Source organism: Amblyomma americanum, chromosome 1 (assembly GCF_052857255.1).
Source record: "Amblyomma americanum isolate KBUSLIRL-KWMA chromosome 1, ASM5285725v1, whole genome shotgun sequence".
NCBI classification, from domain to species: Eukaryota; Metazoa; Arthropoda; class Arachnida; order Ixodida; family Ixodidae; genus Amblyomma; species Amblyomma americanum.
In genome coordinates this window covers 430,605,013-430,627,442 of record NC_135497.1, presented here as the reverse complement: position 1 = coordinate 430,627,442, position 22,430 = coordinate 430,605,013, and the positions used below count along the sequence as shown (strand labels likewise).

The 22,430-nt window shown below is 49.4% G+C and overlaps 1 protein-coding gene across 1 annotated transcript in view; it reads right to left on the bottom strand.

Annotated features, from left to right (window-relative positions):
• Window positions 1–11,188: 11,188 nt before the first annotated feature.
• LOC144125022 (mRNA-capping enzyme-like) overlaps window positions 11,189–22,430 on the bottom strand; it is a 98,810-nt gene continuing 87,568 nt past the window's right edge. The window contains exons 4-6 of the mRNA XM_077658053.1: window positions 21,950–22,019; window positions 20,703–20,826; window positions 11,189–12,051 (exon numbers count right to left, since the gene is read on the bottom strand). Of these exons, the coding sequence (XP_077514179.1) occupies window positions 11,924–12,051; window positions 20,703–20,826; window positions 21,950–22,019 (322 nt within the window). The 3' untranslated portion in view covers window positions 11,189–11,923. The remainder of the gene's footprint in view (window positions 12,052–20,702; window positions 20,827–21,949; window positions 22,020–22,430) is intronic.

Below are 22,430 nucleotides of genomic sequence, written 5' to 3'. Positions count from 1 at the left end.
GGCCCGTTTCACATGCTGCGAATTTCGCCGTCCGGCACTGCGAATTCATTCGGTCTGCGGCTGGAGAAGGCCGCCGCTCTTGCCGCAGACGGCTTGCGAACGATTTCCGTCCGGTTGGAATTCATTTGCAGCGTCGGTGTATTCGCTCTGCGACTGACCAATAGGGAGCATACACTGATTGGCTCTCTGTCAGACTTGGCTGCGGCCAGGCTTAGCTTTGGCCATCGTGTACTTTTCGAATAATTCGGAACTTTACTTTGATAAAAAGATACGAAATGTTACCCTGCATCTAAAAGTGCGCATGACTACAACATAAACACATTATATGTTACATTACTGGCCCATTTATTCACAGGTTGGATAAGCAGACATCTAGCAACACTGTTCTCACAACCGAACGAATTCGCAGGTTCTGCGTTGCATGTGAAAGGACTGAGCGGCAATCGCATTGCGGAGTCAGCGGCGGCACCGATTTCGCAGTGTCGGTGCGGCAAAATTCGCTGCATGTGAAACGGGCCTAACACGTTTTAAGACACTTGTGTCAAGGAACTCCAGAAAAGGTTGTCGATACAACGGTACAGGGAAAAAATACTGTGCAAGTGGCTGAGTCATCTGCCTTCTGGAGAGGCTATACAGGTAGTCTAAAGAAAAGCGCACAGTAAGGAAAATGAAGGTGTCAGCAACTTCCTTAAGGAATCCCCATAAAGGCCCCTCAGGAGTGCGTCCAGTCGGTGCGAAAAGGAAAGGCAAATGAGCGAGAGACGCAAAGATTGGGATACCTATCTACCCGAGATTGCGTTTGTGTTGCCTTCGGCCGTCAACCGCTCGACTGGTTACACGCCATCATCTCTCAATCTGGGGAGAGAGGTACTCAACCCGATGGACCGTATCCTCGAGGGAAGACGTGCCAGTCGTTTTCTCAGCACACGCTGAGTACGCGACGCAGCTGCATGCAATGCCGGAAGCCGTATACGTAAGGCTCGCCGTAATCTGAGCGCTGCCAGAGCGCAGCAGAGAGCGAAGTACGACCGCTCGCATCGGGAAGGTCACTTCGAAGTGCGCGACCTGGTGCTTCGGCGCCAGCACGTGCTCAGCACGCCAGCAGACAGCTTGCGGCTTCGTTGTCATCACGTGTGCAGCCTGCATACATTTATTATTGTGTAAACAGTTTTTGTAAACATCACCTCTGCCCCTATCCTTTCTTCCTGTCCCCTCACCTTTTTCATTTCATTTCTCCATTCTGCCTGGTATCCTTTATTTCCGCTGCCCTAGCTCAGGTGCTTCAGTATCGATGGCAGATGCCGGGGCTAGCAAAGATCTTTTCCATCCTTGTTTATTATTATTTTTAATAAAACAGTTACTACTTGGCGCCGAAGTGGACCGGGCCCGTATCGAGAGCGAGAAAACTCTCGGCGCTCGTGTACAGGCTCGAGGACATGCGGTCAAAGCCGACTGGTGGTCCAGTACACGTATGCGACCTCAAACGCAACGTATTACGTGGAGATGAGTGGGCCGAGGACAAAATCCGGCCTCAGTCGCAGCCGGACAGCGAGCGCTGCAGAGATCTGCCGACGGGCCCCGTGTCGCGCTATAACTTGCGTCGTAGGCAGAACTACAATCTGCCTGTACGGCATACAGAGCGACGGCGCTCGCCGGCAGACAGCCTGGACGTTGCATGGGCATGGGAGGTATTTGCACTGGCGTCGTCCATTCCATGCATGTTTGTGCAGCCCCACGTTGGGCGCCTAGATATGGGGTCAACGTGACGTCGCCGAGCCGGGCGCGCGCGCGCGTTGTTACGTCGGAGTATGCAACGCTAAGGCCAGCCTGCCTCAAGAGACAATGCTTCACGTGGTTCTATGCGGTCTTTTGACGTCATAGACATCTCTAGGCTCTTGCGACCGAAACAGGTGAGAGAATAAATTGCATAAATTATTTAGCGGCCATAGGAGTCATGTATAATAATGTCTTGCGCATCATTACAGAAAACATATATGCAATGCAGAATTTGGGACTCTGCTTCTTTGAGCCACCAATCGTTCAGCGACATCTGTTAAAACAACTAAAGTTAGTTTTGATAACTATGCGCAGCACATTATAAATAATGAACAGCCACGTGGATTGCGCGAATAAGCGGGAAACAATTTATAATCAGTTTTTTTTTCTCTCATGCTGTTTCAGATTTAATAGCGGAACGACGGTTGTGACTTAAGAATTTGAGATCACGTGAGGCATTAAAAAACTGCAGTGTGGGTCGCTGCTTTCCTAATTTTAATTTAGTGTAGTTTTAATTCACACCAACTTACGCAAGCCTAGCCAAGTGTTGAATCACGAAAAATGCACCACCAGCGACTCTATTAGCCTCAAGCGCCGTACAACGCCGCCAATGACAGCGCTCCAGCTTCTGCCAGGGTCGCGGTGGGCTCCGAACTTTTGACAAAAGCTGCACGTGTGCCGCCGACATTGGCAACGCCTTGCCGTCGTAGGCTCGAACACTGGTGCAAGCTGCCTTGCACCTGCTAGTATGGCACTATAGGTAGCTGAACAATTGAACCCGACGTCATAACCGGCATTCGCACACGCGGCGACCGCTGCGTATGTCACAGCCCGAGAAGTTTCGGAATGAAGTGTCTTTCCTCACTGCTACATGCTTGCGTGTTACAATGCGATAGGTCAAAGCTACTGGCTGCAGGGTCTTTTTTGAGGGGCATTTTCCGCTTCGGTTTCGAGTTGTTCTCGCAGCCAGAGTTGGCGGCACCGTGCTTTTACGCACGCGCTCGCATGGTCAATCTTATTTTGTCCACGACTGCACGGTGCATTTTCTCCCGCTCGCGGCGCCGTTCGTGGAAGCGCTGGTGCGTCATCTGCCCTGTTCGTGACACCGCACTTGCGTGTCTTCGGTTTAGCTGCGCTTACAACAGCGAATGCATACAATGCACATTACGCTGTTACCGTAACAGGCTCTCACCGTAAAAAAAAATTGGTGGTGGTTCACCTCTGGTTAAACCGGGAGTGACGCGATAGCTACAGCTGGCCGAGTGGAACTCGCTCAGTTGAATTGCAAAGTCAGTCTTCCGCCGCTCCGTTTGTCTGGGAGAGAGAGAGAGAGAGAGAAAAAAACTTTATTGTTGGAGAGGAAGTCGGGGCACGCCCCTGTGTGTCCGCACGACCCCACTGCACTCAAGTGTTTATGTCCATAAGGTCCATAACACTGGCAGCCCGGCCAGTGGCGATTGTCTGCGCGGCCGGGTCCTCCGAGCGAAGCAGGGTCTCGCAGTCCTCCCAGGTCTTGAGGTCCTCTAGGCCGCGCGGGGGAGGGTCCGCCGGGCAGAGGGAGAGGATGTGGAGGGAAGAGGCGAAGGTTCTCGGCCCAAGGTGCAGGCAGGAGTGGGGAAGTAGGGATGATAGTGGGCTAGGGTCAGGGGTGAGGGGAGTGTGTGTGTCTGTAGTTTGCGCCAGAGTGTTGCGTGTTTGTTATCTAGGAAGGTTTGGGGGGGGGGGGGTAGAGCTGGCGCGAGGCTCTGTAGGCCTGCGTCATCTCGCTGAACGAGTGAATTCGCTCCCTCGCGAATCCCCGATCCGAGGCCACCTGAACCCGGTTTAAAGACCCTCGGGCTAAAAGGTTGGCGGCTTCGTTTCCGGGATTACCGGAGTGCGCAGGCACCCATATAAGCTCTACATGGCGGGGTGGGGGTGCATCGGGCGAGCCCAGTATGCCAAAAGCAGGGACGTGGACTCGGCCTCGCGCAAAATTTAGAATTGCAGTTTTAGAGTCTGTTAAAATGTACTGGGATTCCGTGCGGGTGATGGCAATTGCGATGGCGGCTTCCTCTGCAGCCTCTGGGGTGGTGTCTGGAGGGAGAGGTAGTGTGAGGAGGGCGGATGAAGAGGAGTCCACCACGGCTGCGGTTGCTTCGTCACCCGTGCAGGCGGCGTCCACCCATACGGCGTCCGGCCGTACACTCGGTGGAGTGCCTTCGCACGGGCTCTGCGGCGCTGCTCATGGTGGGAGCGGTGCATATTTTTTGGCAGTGGCTTGATGACCAGCTCTCGGTGAAGGGATCGAGGAATGGGGAGGAGGGTTGGGTCGTTGGCCGGTATTCTGATTCCGAGGGAGTCCAGGATATACCGGCCTGTGGAGGTTTGTGTAAGCCTTATGTATTGGGCCTGTCGATGGGTCTCCACGAGTTCCCCGATCGTGTTGTGGAGGCCCAGGCCTAGTAATCTGTCTGTGGGGTGTTGAGGGGAAGATTAAGTGCGACTTTCAATGCCTTGCGGATCAAGGCATCCAAAGCATTTATGTCGTGTTTGGATAGTTCTAGGTATGGGGTAGTGTAGAGCACACGGCTGAGGACAAATGCATGAATGAGGCGACAGAGGTCACGCTCCTTCATGCCTCTATGATGGCCCGAAACTCTGCGGATGAGATGCGATATCGCGCCTGCAACCTGCTTGAGTTTCTTGTGGGTGGTGGTGTTTTTGCCATCGTTCTGGATATGCAGGCCCAATACACGGAGGGTGTCAACCTCCGGTACCGGGTCCCCATTCAGTTCGATAGCAATGGGGGAGCGTTGGTTCTTAGGCCGGATGAGGAGCAGTTCGGACTTCTCTGGGGAACAAGACATTCCGATGTTCTGTGCATAAGTTTGGTTGAGGGTGGCTGCTTCCTGTAAGGTGTTCTCTATGTCGCCGTCACTGCCGTGGGTGGTCCACAGTGTGATGTCGTCGGCATAAAGAGTGTGCTTAAGGTGGGGAATAGTTGCCAATTTTCGGGCGAGGGGGATGAGGGTGATGTTAAAGAGGAAGGGGGAGAGGACGGACCCTTGAGGGGTTCCGATACTCTGAAGCGTGTAGGAGGGGGAAGAGAGAGGTCCAAAATGTATCTCAGCCGTGCGGTCAGTGAGGAATGCTTGAATGTAGGCGTACGTGCGCGCACCCACATTCAATGGAGATAGGGCAGTCATGATAGCCTGATGTTCGATGCGATCAAAAGCTTTGGAGAGATCCAAAGCTAAGACTGCCTCTGTGTGACCAGGCAGAAGCGGGTCAAAAATGTCATGTGTGAGTTGCAGCATGGCGTCCTGTGCGGACAGATGGGGGCGGAATCCCACCATGCTATGCGGGTGTAGATTGTTGTCCGCCATGTGCGTTGTGAGTCTTGCTAACACAACATGCTCGAAGAGCTTTCCGAGGCATGAGGTTAGCGAAATCGGGCGAAGGTTTTGAAGTGTAAATGTTTTGTTGGGCTTGGGTATGAATATTACCTTCGCGTGGCGCCAGGACTGCGGGAGGATACCCTCCCTCCAGCACTGTTTGAAGTATTGCGTAATTTGGGTGATCGATTGGTCGTCCAGATTACGGAGCATGGAGTTTATGATTTGGTCTGCACCAGGTGCGGGGTTGGTTCGGAGAGTCAGGAAGACCGCTCTGACTTCGTCTCAGTGATGTCTGTGTCGAGTGTTGGATTGGCTGGTCCTGTGTAGGTGGGTAGAGGTGTGGGGGCACCCGGAGAGGTGTGTGTGTTCTGAAGTGTGTTTATGAGGGCCTCGGGATCGTCAATATGTTGGTGTGTGAGGCGTGTCACGTGGTGTTGTGTTGATGATTTGGTGTTTGTGGGATCGATGAGGTGTCGGAGGATTTGCGATGCGCGTTTGCTGGACAGGTTTCCGGCGATGCCGTCACATATCTGTCCCCAGTTGGATCGGCAGAGCTCCTCCGAGTGTTGTTGGATTTGTGCCTGCAGCGCGGCCAGCCGCTTTTTAAGTGTCTTGTTATATTTAGTGCCTTTCCGGCGTTCCAGGAGGTTGTGATAAGCCTCCCAGAGGTGGGCTAGATGTGTTTCCAGGGCAGGGGTTTCGGTAGTCGTTTCAATGTGTTGCGTGTTGTGGTGAACGTCATGCTTGAGTGATTGCACCCAGGCGTCGATCTCTGTGATAGGAGTGTTTGGGTGGGCGGTGCGTGCAGCGCGAAGTGCATCCCAATTAACCAGTTTATGTGTTGTATAGGAGTGACGGGGTGGTTTGTACGGGACAGTGATTTGTATAATGTAATGATCACTGCCCAATGCATGTTGAGTTCTGTTCCAGGTAACGCCGCGGATGTAGCGGCTCAGCGTCAGGTCCGGACTGGAGTCCATGCTGACACTGTTGCCGATCCGCGTGGGCATCTGAAACGTGTTGTGAACAGTGAGCTGGAGGTTCTGCAGAAGCAGCCACAGCCTGCGACCTCGATGTGGCGTGGCTGTGTATCCCCAGTCAGTATGCTTACTGTTGAAGTCCCCATCAATTAGTAGAGGATGTTTCCTTGCTAGGTGGTGTAGCTCTCGCAGAAGTGATTCTAACGAGGCCATCGGCTGGGACGGGGGGTGGTATATATTTGCCATAAAAATTGAAAGAAGTGTATGTGTGTTATGTATAGGTTCAGTGATCACGCAGGGTGTCTCAGACGTGATGTGATGAGTTTTATAGGTGACGCTGCGGTGGATGAGTGTGGACGCCCTGGGTTTGCTAGTGGAGTCTGAGTGTGTAGATGTGTAGCTGGGGAGGGTTGCCCGGTGTGCAGTCTCCTGGAGAAGAAGTATATGGGGAGTGGGCGTGAGGGTGGGAAGGAGAAGTTGCAAAGGTGCGCGCTTGGCCGGGAACCGCGGCAGTTCCAAGTTAAAATAGGGAGAGAATTAGTGTTCCACCCCGCCATATTGGAGAGTCGGGGGGTTGAGGAGGGGAGTGAGACGGGTGTCAATTGGTATGTGTTCAGCAAAGGGGGTTTGTGCTTGCGGAGGTAGTGGGGGGGGGGGGGAGTGGAGGTGGTCTGAATTTGGGTGAAGCGATGGGTAAGGTTATGTTCCATGAGCTCCATCATCTTGGTAAGCATAGCATCCATGCGCTGCTCAAGTTTTTCGGTGAGGGTGGCGGCAAGGTGATTGAATCTGGCCTCCAAGGCGGGCGTCTAGCTTAGTTTGTGGTCAAATTTGGCATCCAGTGCAGCGAATTTAGCGTCTCTTTCTAGGGGTATGGGAGGCGGTGTGGCAACTGAGGTGCGCTGCTTCTTTGCAGGAGGGGTGCTCGAAGTGTCTGTGGATGGGGAGGTCGGGTTAACGAGAGGGGGTGCGGGTTGAGTAGGCAGAGAAGGGGTAGGGCTGCTTAAAAGGGAGGAGAGACGGCTTACCTCGTCGCGCGAGGCCCGGAGTTCCTGGTCTCTCGAATCTTCTTGGGAGGACTGGGGTGGCGGGGGATGACGAGTGGCGTTGCCGGAAACGCGGTCTGCCCAAGTGAGACGTGAGGAGTTTTTGCTGCTGTTCTGTCGGTTTCTGGAACTTGACCGGGAAGCCATCGAGCTGCGTCCGTTGGTTGTGCTTTGTTGATCACGGCGAGACAGCCGCGATTTTGACGGAGGAGAGAGAGCGTTCCAAGGGGACGCTAGTTTACGGCCCCGTGCTTTGCAGTTCCCAGTTCCGGTCATGTGGGCCCCCACAGAGAATGCAGCTGGGGGTACATGATGGCACTTCTTCTTTGGGGTGGGATTTCCCGCAGCGGGGGCATTTATGAGATCTTGGGTGGACACACACATCCTCCCGGTGGCCTGGGACGCGGCAGTTCGTGCAGGCGTCTATATGCCCTCGGTACGGCGTACACCTGTGGAGGGCTCCTCCATAAAGAATGGCGCGTGGCACAGGTCCAACACGAAAGGTGACTAGAATGGAACGCGTGGCCCCTATTCGGCGGGCGTCCACGATGGGGGCTTCCGGGTTGCCGGTGATGAGGTCCTGGAGGAGAGCTGTCGGGGTCTCCTTCCAGTATGCATTGGAGATTACTCCGCGTACCGCTCCGTCCGGTGGCGCTATATAAGCTGCGACTGCGAAGTCCTTTGCTTGGTGATGGATCTGGGTTACGCGAACCAGCGCGAGTGCGTCAGCTTGTAGGGGCGTGCTTCTGTGCACGTGTTGTTGACTGGGTGAACCCTGATTTGGGTACGCGTTGGTTCTTGAAGCTGGGACGCCGCTCGGAGGATGGTTTCCCGTAGTAGTCGGGGCGGGAGCAGGTCCAGCTGCAGCCCGCCTCGAGACCTGAAGATGATCTTGTAGTCAGCAGCCGGGAGCGGCGGCTGCTGCCGCGAACGCTGCGACTTGTCAGGGCCTGCAGTAGGTGAGATGGCGGCACCGCTTGCAGACGCTGAGGTTTCCCGGCTTGTTGACGTACAGCGGTCCTTGGAGCGGGCAGGCACACTAAGGATGTGAGTCCAGTCCCTTGGGTCGTTGTCGCGGGGGTGAAGAATCTCTCCCTGCACCTCCATGGTGGAGTGTTCACGGGGGCGCGACCGCGAGCGAGCGCGGACACAGGAAGAGAAGTCGTTGGCACAGCGCGCGCGCGCGAACGCTCAGGCCGGATGCTGGGATGCGATTGCCGCCGAGATTGGGAGACGTTTCAGCGGGAGCACCGAGAAACGCGACCGCTCTCCTCGGAGGTTCCAGGCGGTCTCCTTGTCTGGGCATTCCTTCATCTTCGACCCTGGACGTGATTCACTCTCTCCCCCCTCCCCCTACTCGGTTTCGCCGGAGCGCCGCGCTACCGGCAGCTGCTCCGCACCACGTGACCAACAAAGTAGCCACGTGGCGGCGGCGCCACCGCCACGCCGAAGGCTCGAAATGCTAGCGTAATGTAGCTATCGCTACAAAAAGACTCGGACAGTTGCCGCCATTACAATTTGCAATGTGAATTTCAGCCACAACAGGCTTTACAAATAAATCCCAATGGGCTCTCCCTGAATTTCTAAGCAAAACATTCGCAGCTTTTGAGGCTTTTGATCGCATCCGAGGATTCCTTGCCTCCCTTTTGGAGTCACGCACTGCTGAATCTGCACCTGCGTCATTGCACTAGCCCGTGACGCCAAGGCCGCTATCCGGAGTAGGTTCCCGAAGTAGCCACCACTGTGAAAGACACACTATGCTGCCTGGAACACAATTCACAAGCTGATGTGTTTTCCCTTGTATCGGCCAGAAGTGTATGCAAGCCCATTTTCACGGTTTTGGCTTTGCCTACTGCCCTCATGCAAGCAAGGCTGCAAATTAAACGATGAAACAGCGCTCTTTACCAAGTTTATTCTATGATGGCAAACATGTTCCCACTCATGCAGCACTTTCGAAACTGTAGTAAAAAAAACATTGTAGGCTACATGTACCGCAAACAAAAGTAAATAAATCATCACTTGGGCATCACACATACAAAAACGTGACAAAGCCTGCAACAAAACAACGAAGCCTAGCTCGCAGGGCACCAAGAACTCTATGCCACCGAAGCATAAATATAAATACCACACCAGTCTAAATAAAATCTGGTGAATTGATGGCACCTCTCAAAGTCCTCAAAATTAGGCACCGCGATGCATCTAGGCTGTCCAAAAGTAAGCTTTTTTTTTTAAGTTCTGCCTCTTAGGATGCGACTTTCTCATCAACAGATGCGATTGAAAGGTATACTACACTATGACGTAAGCCAGGAATGTCCTATATCCTAGGTGCACATAATTTTTCACTTTAGTCCACACCAACAGCGTTAGTCCACACCAACAGCGATGCAGTTCTGCCACTAGGTTCCTGTACACTATTATGGAAGAAGCGAGGATAAAGCATGTTTCAACTCGCTCACATTTTACCTTGAACTTCATGCTGCCACACTTCTTCCTGTTTAATACGAAGCAGGAACATCTGAAGGGTACATGCTTCTCATCTGACAAAGAAGGTCAAAAATGCAGTGTGCTCTTGGCATCGTCAACAGGCACTTTCCCTCTTTGATGACAACATGTAAATAATACTCTACTGCTGGGCAAAAGTGCACTGCCACTCAGTGGTATTATACCAAGAAGTGACATGCCACTGGGAAAAAGAAAGGCATTCCAAAATTTTATTTCAGAGCAACACCTTTCAATTCCGTCACTTAAAAAAGTTACAACCAAGGAGAATAAGCTTACTGAACACTCCTCGAAAAGCCAATGGATTTGGTACATATATATACATTGTCTTCTCACAGTAAGCACGCTCTAAAAGTGTCAAGTCTAGGTCACAGTTACAGCTGTTACAGGCAATACTAGTAATGATTTTTCAGACAAGTGTGTACCTCAAGACGCATTGCCTTTTCATATCACCCTTACTACTGGCCCAAACAAAGTGCCACTTTTCAAATATCTGATGCATGCACCACAACCACTCATCACTCCAGAAACACCCTCTAGACACAGTTCTTGTCTTTGAAATAAAGATTACGTTAAACTTTGAAGTGTCAGTCATTATTACAGAAGTGGTGTGGAGGCATAATACAATAAGCTTTTTGCAGCTAGAATGTCACAGAGGCAGGGGAAATATCAGGAACCATGCGGCCAATTATTCAAGCAAAGAAGGCCACTAAAAACAAAGCCCCATATGCATATCTACTGTAATCCTCGAAAAAAAGAACTTTGACGGCAGCCTTTTTGCAAATGAACGCCATTCAGTGCACTTCGCACAGCGCATCTCGACAGTTTGTGAGAATATACGGTTAGGCCAGGCAGGCATGCCACTAGTTAGAATGCGCACAGCAGGAAATTTAGGGACACCAGAATTTAGGAAGTGTTTGCATCTGCATTGCTTAACAGCAACATACCTGCAAGGCAATCACAGAAGACCAGGCCACACTCCAGAAACTATATCCCTCCCCCCCTTACAGATTATCACCAGAGCAATAAAAATCTCCACTCTCATTTGCTTTAATGTAGTTTCATCACACGGAGTGGGAACTACACAGCAACCAGTGCAATACTTGACATAAGAACAGCTAGTCATAGTATACACCCCTCAACACAGCCATACGTATGCCTGCCCACACGTATGTGCAACGCTGAGTAGCATCTGTCACTACCAGCACCATATTTCGGGGCACTGAAAGTGGGGGGCCACACCATGTGGTTTGGACATAACTTAAAGTGGAAAGCAAAACCAGAATAATAAAGAAAATAAGAGGCAACAAAAACAGTAACATTCAAGCAAAATCTTTTGCTCTCTTTCCCAGGGCAACCCTCCCCAGCCCTACCAACTTTGTTTGAACCCTCGATATTTTGGCCTAATAAAAGCAGGAAGCATCAGAGATAACTGCTTAACTGCCCGCCTTTCAATCTTTCAATGATGTGCTGATAACCAACCTTCTTGTCTCGAAAGGCAAACCAATGGCAAAGTACTTACTTTAATGTGATTGACTGCATCACAGAAATCCAGAAAGCTTTTACAAAAACTCATGTCCAAGATGAACAAGTATCGTCAACACAACAAGCATACTTCTAAACTGAGGCTGACACCAACAAAACTAACTTTCCTGCACGTGCCACACACATGGCAACAACGTGCAAAGCACACGGTGAAGGTGGATAAAACAAAAAAGAAAAGACATGGTTTAAGGGGCAGGCAGCGGTGCCATAATGTCCATGAGATGATGCGGCTTCAGCAGTGTCCGTGAAAAGCATATCTTGCAGACATTGCCTGATGCACTGCACACTCCACTGTGTTTCTAACAACTGAGCACTCTGCTGCATCTCCCATGCAAAGCGAGCGGGGCATTCCTTCTAGTTGAGGTGCTGCAGCTGTTAAGCCACCATTTTGCATTCAAGAACAGGTGTGCATTCCTTGTCAGTGCAGACGTAGTAAGCGGATGGCACACCAGATGGTGCAAACAATGCTGCTAACAACCACGTTCAACCTTTCTCTACACCCAGTCGTGAGTCCTGAGGATCAAAGTACACGGTGCGCTGGTGGATGCGTAGTGCGAGCGAAGGATGATGTCACTGAATAACGTGTCCCGAAGCTCTGAAGCCACTTGGGGCATCACCGCTCCAGGTGCAATGCAGTAGCACTGTCCTATTCGATGGGGCCAGACACTGCGAGTTTCAACACCACTGAAACACACAATCAATGCGCAACCCGGTTTGGTGGCGGCATCAGTTCACTGTCAGTCGGCTTCTTCCGCCATAGATGCTTGCTGATGAAATCCAGCAGGTATTCTTTGTCGATAGGATTCCGTATGCTCTCCATGACACCTGCGGACAAACAGTACAACATCACTCGATAGGCACTCGCACAGGGCAAAGCCGCTCGCTGGCCTCGGATATGCCCTTGCCATTATGAAGCCATGTAGTTATGCATATTCTATGACTTAACGAGCAGTGCACATTACTTGAGGCTTAGGTCATCGCACCCATAACTGGTTGTTTAAAAATGGTTTGTAGATCTTAAATCTTTCGTTACCATGCCAGTATAAATCAATCACCAGTGATCAAAGAATTCAAAGTCCAATTTTAGTGCTACTGGGGCCACCGAAAACTTGTTGCGATGTCTTGTGGGTTGTTTAGACACCATACTTCATTTTACACATAGTCTGTATTTTTGCCACAAGGCAGCAAATTTTTGAAACACCTGTGAAGTTGAGGTTTCAGCACAGTATGCTCACAGCATTGCGTCAGCCGCAAGAATAGTGCGTGTTCAAGAAAATCCCACTTTGGACGATTCTGCTACATCTAACAGATATTTTCAATGCGTCACGCAGCAGTTACTCTCATGATGAAACTGCATCAGTGGATTTTGATTGAGACGATGGAACTGTGTAACCTCAGTACGGAACGTCGGCAGCTGTCTAACCAAACGTTTCGTTCTCCGCTTCTTGTCTGCCTGCTCATTACTAGAACCAGCTCACGCTCCCTATTGATGTCATGAACGATGTTCTGCTTACTGTAGCGCCACAACATCATATGGGCAAAGATCTACTTCCACAAGCCCCGTAGAAACCAGGGCATCAACCTAGGATTGACACTCTGTAGTAGCCCCTCCAAGGCGGCACTGTCGACATCTTCCAACCGGTCCTAAATCTTCTACAACATATTCTGAAATATGTTCCTGTAAAACCAAAGCATTCTGCAGCTTTTCCAGGTATTCTTTTTTTACCTTTGTTCATTTTCATGTGAGCAAATCATCACAAATAGTATGAGAGATCTACTTGTACTTCTACAATTTTTTTTTCAGCTTCTTCAAAGTCATTCTTAATTAAGATTCGAAATGTTGAAAAGTACATTTACCAAGCTATATTTTGATGTTTTACATTGTGCTTTGAAAATTTTTTGCTCCGAGTGAAAAACTTTCATAAGAACACTCTGAAAAGAGAGTTTTTTTTATGTAGTAGTGTCAGAAAACATTTTCTACGACAATAAATTTTTTAGTTACATTTTCAAACTTTTAGTAGGCAGTTACTAAACAATTTTGAAATGTTATGTACATTTTAGAACTTTCAAAATTATTTTCTTCCAGGGGATATCATGTTGTCAATAAGTTGTTTACTTTTTGTTTAATTTTTTGTCCAATATTTCTGCACCAAGGTACCATTTACACAGCTTTATTCACCTTGCGACAAGGGCCAAGTCAAGTCCTCATCGACAGGGCAAGCGATCATGCAGAAATTACAGGACTGCACTTAAGTCTGCTTAAGGGCGGAAATGCGAAAGCCTTCCCTTTTCCTCTCTCTCTCTCTTTTCTCCCTCCATTTTTCTTTTTTTTCAATTTTTATTAGTTGTATTTTCGTGTTTATTTTTATCTTTATTAATTTACTTGAGTTTATTTTTATTATTATTATTACCTTACATTTTTACGTCATTTTTATTGAATTACATATATGTTGCTTATTCAACATTTACATTTTATTTTAATTACGATACAATTCATGATTGTCAGTTTGTACGGACAACACCCATCTACAACTTCGTTTACAACTTCCATCCACGCCACTCATGAGCCAGGTGAGGCTTGCGCCTTAAAAATCATGCCTAGTGCGTGGTGCACCGTAACCACCATACCTGTGACGTGCATTACAGGAGGCTTAGCAACGATCGGAGCCCCGCAGTTTTAGTTTCTGACCTTCGCCACCATCCGGCGGCAATGGCGGCTATCAGCAGCGCAATCTCCAGCTGTCCAAACTCAGCACTTTCAGGCACCAACTGACAGTCACTGATAACCTATTTTTGTCTTTCACCCTTCAAACGCCCATTTGCGCGTTTGGGCGTTCCCTTCGCTTATGTCCACGTTGTTCTTCCAGCACACTGAAACTCCACGGTCATCACGGTCTTTTCACTGTTTGTGCGATGAGCCTCCTCATAAGGCTTTACCACATTTCAACAGCAGTCTTTTTTTTCTGGAGGGGGGGGAGGGGGGGGGGGGGCATTTTATAAGTTGACATCTGAATAATGTGGACATTTCTACCAGTCAATGAAGCCCAAATTATGAGGTTTTATTACCCATCATGTTCACATTAGTGGCACAGGCAGAGGAAATCTATTTTTGTTTCACATTAGCACTAGATCATACTCATCATACTAGATCATACCCAGCGAAAGTTGGGCACAGTCTGAAGCACATATTATTTCCTTCTCGTCTGAACACCTAGACATTACAATTGATGACCAAGACATAGAACGTGCGCATCAACTGGGCCGTTTCCAAACAGGCAAAACCGCCCAATCATTGTTAAGCTCGCACGCAATAAAGATAAATAAAAAATTCTTGTTGCAGGGCATAAACTTGAAAGAAACCTCATTCTGAGTCCATGAGGATTATTCAGCGAAAGTTCCGACAAGCTAGGAAAAAACTTTTTTTCTTGCGGCCAACAAAGCAACGCCTCATTAAGGTCTGCTACAACAAGTACTTATCGGCAAAAGACAGTTCCCTTTTAACGCCGAAACGGATTTCGTTGTAGAACTAAAACCATAGCGATTAGCCCAGGCGCCATGAGTCCCATTTTTACCACAGGTCCAACCATCCAAATGCTTGCGCCCTACCACTACTTATCAGAAAGCTTCTGTCCTAATGAGAAATATCCGTAGTTACCTTCCAGAAAAGGAAATAGTTGAAGCCGCACCGAAATACTGTGCCTTAAAGTTTGTCTTCCATCTTGTACAAACATAGCAATTGCATGCTATCGAGCACCTGACACAGATCAGTCTTTTATTACGGACCTTCACTCTGTGCTTCAAGACCTGCACTCTCGACTGCCCCACCCCAATATTATGCTCTGTGGCGACATTAACTACTCGGATATCGACTGGGAAGCTTTGACTGCATCATCTCGCCAATCTAAAGACTTACTTGAACTGGTTCTTACCTTCTACCTTCTCCAAGCTGTTCATGAGCCAACACGAGGCTCAAATATCCTTGACCTCATTCTCGTCTTCAGTCCAGAATTATTCCAATCTCTTTCATATTCTAGTGGACTCAGAGATCACAACCTCTTGTTTTTCAACCTAACCATTGAAATCTCTGCCCAACAACCATCCGTCAAATACATCCGCGATCTGACTTAGCGAGCGTGAACTCTGACCTCGAACAATTTTTCGCTACCTTTCTCCTATCCATGCCTACGAGATCCATTAATGAAAACTGGTGCCATTTTAAACACAACTCTTATCGCCCATTGACGCTTACGTACCACTTATCTGCATCTGCAGCGACGCCACTAAGCCATGGTATTCCAATGCATTGCGCAAATTATCGCGGAAAAAAAAAACGCCTCTTCCGTAATCCCAAAAATTCAGCATCATCTGTGAAATGGAATAAATACTTCCCCAGCCTTCGCGAATGCACTCCGTTATTACGGTCATCTAAAAGAAAATTCTACAATCATGATCTCTTAGACATAATGCACACTAACTCAAAGAAATTCTGAAATTTGCTAACGCCCAACAAAAACAGTTTGTGCAACATATCCTTGAGAAGACCGGATGGCACACACGTTCCGCTTTCCGAATGCTCTGATACAGAATTCCTACTTCACCTCAGTCCTCACCCACGAACCACCGGAAAACAGGATTACTTTACCGCAACCTAATTTTCTTCAATGCGACCTGTTACCATCACATCTGACGGAATTCCTAAGCTCATCGATAATCTCAAGCCATCTACTTCCCCCGGACCTGACAACATACTTGCCAAAATCCTCAAAGGAACTAAAGAACTGTCAAGCCAAATCCTACAGCCCATTTTCGACCAGTCTCGCAAAACTGGTCAAATTCCGGACGACTGGAAAGCAAGCAAAGTTGTGCCAGTTTTTAAGTCCGGTGGCTGCACTGGCCCCTCGAATTATCGTCCAATTTCATTAACATGCATCTCGTGTAAACTCTTCGAGAATATACTGTACTCCCATATTGCAAATCACCTTGATAAAAACTTTTTTTTTCTTTCCCAAACAACATGGTTTCAGGGCAGGCTTCTCATGTGAAATACAACTTTTTGAATTCACAACTGATCTTCATCTAAGTCTAGATTCATTATTTCAAACAGACATCATTTACTTAAATTTCTCAAACATCTGATTGCATTCCTCACCAATGTCTCATCTGTAAACTCGCATGCCTGTCACTCAACCCTCTAGTCTTTTCCTGGATTCGCTGCCTTTTGACTAACTGCTCACAATTAACCTTCACCGCTAGTCACGAGCTCCGCGACCAATGTCGCTGACTTTCTTTTGCACAATCTTATTCTACAACATGGTGTCCTCGTCAATTACTCACGGACCGCGTACGCTATTTCATGTCCAGAGTTGTTGACGACATCCTGCGTTCATGTTCTACCAAGCATAAGATTGCCACAGCTTACCACCCGCAGACGAACGGGCTAACCGAGCGTTTGAACCGGACTTAATTAACAGACATGTTGTCTATGTACGTCTCCCCCGACGACAAAGACTGGGACCTCGCCTTGCCCTATGCGACGTTCGCTTACAACACCTCCCGGCATGACACAACTGGTTACTCTCCGTTATATCTTTTATATGGGAGACACGCCGTCCTGCCTTTGGACACACTCGTCCCATCCGCTGACCGTTCCGTCACCGCCTACGCCCGTGACGCCACTGCTCAAGCTGCAGACGCTCGCCAAGGCGCCCGCAGTCGGCTCCAAGCGTCCCAGAAGGGACAGAAGTCTATGTACGACAATCGCCATCGCCACGTCGCCTACGAATCGGGGTCGCTCGTTCTTCTATGGTCCCCTTTTCGCCGCGTCGGTCTCTCTGAGAAACTTCTATCCCCCTACCATGGCCCTTATCGTGCGGTGCGTCAGGTCACCGACGTCACGTATGAAGTTGCTCCTCATACGCCTGCATCCTCATCATGTAGACCACCCACAGATATTGTTCATGTCATGCGCCTCAAGCCCTACCACGTCGCTTCTCGACCACCGGCCTAGCGCCGAGGCGGCGCTCGTGCCGCCGGGAGTCATGTTACGACGAAGTGGCAGTGGAAGACGAAGTGGCCTCTCGCATGAAAGGACGAACGAAGAAGAGGTTAATGTGGCTCCCTGTTCGTGATGGTGCTCCCTGCTAGGAACTCTTTATTCTAACCCCTAACGCTTGTAAATAAATGTAAATAGTATTTCCCCATAACAATATGGAACCGTCACCAGGCCCACTTAATACATTTGCTTAAAGCTACCCAGAACCGGGCAGCTCGCTTTATAACGTGTCGCAGTATTTGCCTCAACACAGCATTACCGTATTTATTCGAATCTAGGCCGATAGTTTTTTCAAAAAAACGAGATGTAGAACTCTTATGTCGGCTTAGATTCGAGGATTTCGTTTCGAGGTTTCGTATTCGTAAAATACGAATAAATGTAGCACGCAGGTGGCGCCCCCCCCCCAAAACGCCAACGAAAGACAGCACTGTAGCCATTGCTATCCGTAGCCGATACTGATCAAAGCACACATGAGCACTGGCTGCCATTTTGGCCTTGTTCTGTTATCGTGCGGTGGCGTGAGCACATTCGCAGCAGTGAAGTTTTCGTGCGTAGTTTTTATCACCAACACCATGGCACCAAACAGGCGGTGCCATTATAGTGCCGCCTTCAAGCGGAAAGTTATAGTCGCTGCAGAGCAGTCGTCAAATCTTCAAGCCGGGCGGGACTTCGGCGTGGATGAGAAGAATGTTCGCCGTTGGAGGGGGCAGCGTAACGAAATTTTTGCTTGCGCGGCAACGAGAACGGCTTTCACGGGCCCCAAGAAAGGCCGCCATCCAGAAGTGGAAGTAGCTCTGGCCGAGTTTGTGGAGACGCAGAGGTCAGCGGCACTTCCAGTGAGCACGGAAGTGCTGCAAGCCAAAGCAAGAGAGCTGGCGAGAGAGCGAGGCGTCCCCCGGGAACTGTTCAAAGCCAGCCGGGGCTGGTTGCAGAAGTTCATGAAGCGCTTTGGCTTCAGCCTCCGACGTCGCACGTTCATTTGTCAAAAGCTGCCGGGCGACTTCGAAGAGAAGCTGATCTCATTTCAGCGATTCGTAATAAGGAAGAGGATGGAGCACGGCTACGCCGTAGGACAAATGGGAAACGCTGACCAGACGCCGGTATGGTTTGACATGCCAGTGGCGTGCACCGTGAACGAAAAAGGTGCCAAGGAAGTGAAAGTGCGCTCGGCCGGATACGAAAAGCAGCGCATGACTGTAATGCTGGCCTGCACGGCGGATGGCCACAAGCTGCCGGCATATATAATTTTTAAGAGGAAGACTCTACCAGCTCGGGAAGTGTTTCCAAGAAATGTGATCGTCCGCGCCAACGAAAATGGATGGATGGCGAGCGATATGGTTGAGCAGTGGATCAGAATGGTTTGGCAGCGGCGTCCAGGGGCCCTCTTGGCCAAACGTTCCCTCCTCGTCCTGAACTCTTACCGTGGACACCTCACTGACGGCGTAAAAGCTGCGCTTTCCGAAGCCGGTACAGACGTCGCCATCATACCCGGTGGCATGACAGGACAGCTGCAGCCTCTTGATGTGTGCCTCAATAAGCCTTTCAAGGATCGGCTGCGTAAGTACTACGTGGACTGGCTTAGTGAAGAGCGGCGTGAGCTTACACCAACAGGCCGAATAAAGCGCGCCTCACTGGGAGTTGTAGCCACTTGGATAGCTGCAGCCTGGGATGACATCCCAGAAAGCTTGGTTGCACGCTCATTCCGCAAGTGCTGCATCTCTAATGCACTTGATGGCAGTGAAGATAGTGCACTGTTCGAGGAGGCCAGCGATAAAGAAGTCAGCGATGATGATGACGAATGAGCGGGGGCTGATCCCGGGCTGGCGTTGCATATGTCTCCTCGCCCAACGCCGCCTCTCCTCCTCCTCTTCTCTCAAAGCTCCTTTGGCAGCTTTTTTTTTTCAACGGTCCCTCTCGGGGCCATCAATCACGCTTCGGCAGAGCATGCAGGCACGATGCTTCCCGCTGTGTCTCACTCGAGTTCCTCTCTCTACACCAAGTCGCCTATGCGCAGACACATGGTGCAGTCGTTTCGCGCCACGCACTTTCACGTGCGCGGCGACATAAGAACAGTCGTGTCGCGTCATAAAAATAATTGTGATAATGAGGTATAAACAGTGTTGTTTTTTCGACCGGCCTACAATCGAGGTAAGTTTTTTTTTTCTGTGGCCTTCAACTTTCGGGTCTCGGCTTAGAATCGTGGCCGGCCTAGATTCGAGTAAATACGGTACTAATGTAGTTGAGGGGTTCGACATTACTAACCTAAAATTATCTCTCGACCTTGAACCCTAAGCACTTTGCTACATGCTCCCTTATGCTCATCTCGCCGATTATACACCTCCCTCAGCATTCAGCGGTTGCAAAGCTCATCCAATGCTTTCAACAAATCTTTCCTTCCCATCGCCATAGAAGGATGGAACATTCCTGAAACCACTGTCATCGAACCTAGTCCCACCAGATTTAGGCAGCTACTAACCAACCACCTGAACCAACTATAGCTACTACTTCCCTCGCGCTGCTCTGCCTGCAATTTGAACAGCTTGTGTCATTGTGTGTCATCTCCTACAACTATTTTCCCACTTTACGCCACTCTGCATGTTTATTGCAGCTTGCTTTGACCACACATTTTGATGTTTACTTTTATATACTACCACATTATTTGTCATATATTATTTTGGATTATTTGGATTACCTAACGTTAATTTCACGTCAAACTTGTTATTCTTGTTATTTTTGTGCTGTTTTTTGATGTTCACATGCTTTTGTATGACCGCTTTACACCACTGTCTTCCCCACCCCCCTTATGTAATATCCCAGACGGCATTTTTAAGAGTACAATAAATGGTGGTGGTGGTGGTGGTGGTGGTGGTGGTGGCGATGATGATGATGATGTCATTTTTTAGCTGCCAGTCACAGGTCAATTCATGGATCTCATTTCATTCGTCATTTTGCATGACTACATTACATGTTGGGTACTATTATGCTGTCTAATCAGGTAGTATACATTTCTGCGCATGTCATTTTTTATAGGGTGCTGAGTCAGCCTAGTTCTGTTTATTTCAATTATAAAGACTGCACACTATTTTGAAAGAAATGAAAACAGCATTTGCCTGCATATCAATTCCTGAAACTTTTTTTCATACTGAACGATATTCAATTCGTACTCGAAAATTATTTCAGTATTCGTACACCCCCTACAGTATTCACCCCTTTCCTGAAAACAAGGAATATGATAACCTGCGCATGCACACTTCTTGGCCTCTGCAGCAAGCTGCCCTTGAGAGCAATTGGAAGAAAGTTCATCCAGTGCAGTCTTCGCCACTGCCATCAAGCCAGCAATGGTCAGCCACCCACAACAATGCCTGCCGTGCACTTGACTCAACACCTGAACACAGTAACCGTAAATGTGCTCAGACGCACGCACCTTCAGCTGTTGAGAAGCTGTTGGGGAAGGACTTGTCAGTTCGCTCCCGCAGCAAAACCCATTGGCCATCCTCGACACGGCACTCGATTATCTTGTTGTCCAACGCCTTCAACTGCTTTGTCACCTGCATGTGTCACATCATGTGAGGCCAGTCAACTATGAGGCAGAGGGAGCCACCATGAACAGAGCAGACACCAGGATACAAAGGCAACAACAAGATTCAACTTGGCACTGCTTCATGCACTTTATAGCCTACTCCTTTTAGACCACATCCTTTTAGAGCTCAGCTCACAGGCACTCGTTATCGGGTTGAGCGGCATGCCTCGGTGTAACTCAGCATGGTGCGCAGTGGAGGATGAAAGAGAGCACGAGGAGGAAAATGCAGGAGAAGGGCATGGTGGTAGCGTGAAGGCAGGCAGGTTCCCGATGGCGACCCATGGCATCAGAGTAGCGCGCACCGTCATCTGCCCACCAATGCCGTCATTGGTAAGGTATGCCGCGCGCAAGGCAAGGCTCCGAGGCAAGGCTCATCAGCGGCAGAACGCTGTGCACATCGCCCAAGTCGAAACGTACAGCTGCCTCTGATCGGTGCTAAGTGCAGTTCCGAGTACTGCAGCAGTTGTGCGAAAAAACTGCAGTACCAAGAAAGTAATTGTCGGCTAATATTTTTTGCGCTTTTTTACTATAGGAGCAGCTACGAGCACATTCTCAGTTCTGCAGCATCACCTGGAGCATTTGGAGGAGGAATGAGAGGAGGAAATGTGAGAGGCGCTGCACCGTGCTGGCCAAGTGCCCTGTCCAGATCTGTGGCGCCCTTTTTTCGCGCAGCAGTGCGAACTATTGCTCATGCCAACTGCTCATTAATAGCCCCATCATGAATTTGTGGCACTGTCTATGTGCAGTGGGGCAAACTGTACTCAGAATGACTCAATAACAAATCGGCAAACGTCCCTCAAAGAAGGCCTTCCAGCCAACGGCGCCAACCAACTGTCATGAAGTTGCTGTTACCTACTACACCTAGCCCGATACCACAGATGAAGGCAGGTGCCTCCATGAAATGAGATTAACCACGACATCACAACAATCGGTCAACGCCACTGGCTGGAGAGCCGTTTTCAGAGGAGAAAAACAACAGTGATCACACCCTCAGGGCCTGCAGCAAGATCTCATAAGCAGCATGTGCTATATGTGACATAAGACGCCCAGAAACTGTGCTGCAAAGAGAGGGATGGGCATTAGAAACGCACCTTTGTGATCCGGCTGTATGGTTGTTCTTTACCTCCCACAAAGAGCAGCCCGATCGACTTTGGCACCAGGCTGCAGTTGCAAACAACAGCGACGCACAACATGAGCACAAGACATGGGCAGAAATATGTCAGACGCGTCAAGTGTCAGATGGAGTATTGCTATACCGAAGAAAGGAAACGCACACAAAACCGGCCAAGGAAACTGACAAAGCTGGCTCCCAGCGGCAGGAATGCAGACACTAAGGACAGTCTGACAGCCCACACTGAAATCACGCATGAGAATTGCCATGCTTAAAGTGACCGAACACTGAATTTTAGGCACCCAATTTTTATAAGCACAGCGAGAAGCTTTCCGAATTATTTTTCAGTTAGTTCATGCACCCGTTTTTATGTATCCCACTGCTCGAAACCATGATCAGCGAGCGCGATGGGGACTGCATGTCGGCAAAAGTGCTGTACCACAAACGAATATGAATTTCAC